The sequence below is a fragment of the Protobothrops mucrosquamatus genome, unplaced genomic scaffold (genome assembly GCF_001527695.2).
Source record: "Protobothrops mucrosquamatus isolate PMUCROS unplaced genomic scaffold, P.Mucros_1.0 scaffold10260, whole genome shotgun sequence".
NCBI classification, from domain to species: Eukaryota; Metazoa; Chordata; class Lepidosauria; order Squamata; family Viperidae; genus Protobothrops; species Protobothrops mucrosquamatus.
Window position 1 is genome coordinate 11890 of NW_015396047.1, and position 971 is coordinate 12860.

General features: G+C 40.7%; 1 protein-coding gene across 1 annotated transcript in view; it reads right to left on the bottom strand.

Annotated features, from left to right (window-relative positions):
- LOC107301152 (CLIP-associating protein 1-like) overlaps window positions 1-640 on the bottom strand; it is a gene marked incomplete at both ends in the record, with an annotated part of 11137 nt that extends 10497 nt beyond the window's left edge. The window contains 2 exons of the mRNA XM_015830414.1: window positions 367-442; window positions 549-640. Of these exons, the coding sequence (XP_015685900.1) occupies window positions 367-442; window positions 549-640 (168 nt within the window). The remainder of the gene's footprint in view (window positions 1-366; window positions 443-548) is intronic.
- Window positions 641-971: the final 331 nt, after the last annotated feature.

Here is a 971-nt window from a genome sequence, read left to right on the forward strand (position 1 = left end):
GCCACATGAATGCGGTGTGGTAAAGCTTTGAAATAAAATAAAATGCAAATAGCAATTGCACTTAGACTTATATACTGCTTCACAGTGCTTTACAGCCCTCTCTAAGAGGTCTACAGAGTCAGCATATTGCCCCCAACAATCTGGCTCCTCATTTTACCGACCTCGGAAGGATGGAAGGATGGGTCAACCTTGAGCCTGTTGAGATTCAAACTGCTGAACTGCTGGCAGCCGGCAGTCAGCAGAAGTAGCCTGCAGTACTGCATTCTAACCACTGCCCCACCACGTCTCATAAAATAAAGCCTCTAGCACAGATATTCTTCTCCAGGAAGGATATAAGTAAGCAAATGTAGAGCATTAAAGACTCACCTGGCTGTTTGGGTCACCAAGCAAGTTACATATATGGGGCACAATCTTGCTCAAGGTTAAACTCTGAGCTCCAGATCTAAAACAGAGGAAGAAGAGAAAAAGAAAGCAAGCAACATATCAACTGAAGTATTTTTCAAAGCAACTGAATGCAGGTATAAATTAGGCATAATAGTCCAACTTACGCATTGAGAGTTGCAATAAGGCAGAGGCAAATTCCTTCTCTTGTCCGGAAATTCTTGTGTTTGAATCCTCCCAAAATTCTGTCCCACACGTACTGTCACATAAATATAAGAAAGTAAAGGGAGGGAAAACACCCAAAACCAAGATCAGTTGCATCTGCTTGATCCTGAATATCCTATTGTCACAAGATAAGGAAGTGTGACAGGGTTGCACACGTAATGTGCATGTGCGGATGCATAAATGAATGAAGGCAGCGTAGGCAAGTGCAACTAATTTAACTATTGAAAAATATTTTAGAAGTTTATTTTTACTGGGTGGGAGCATACTGATATGGCCTCGTTAAAGGCTCTCAAAAGTTATGTTTTGAACATTAAAGCAAGGTAATTAAAAATACCTTGTATAAGATTCCACTACTCTGACAGAAT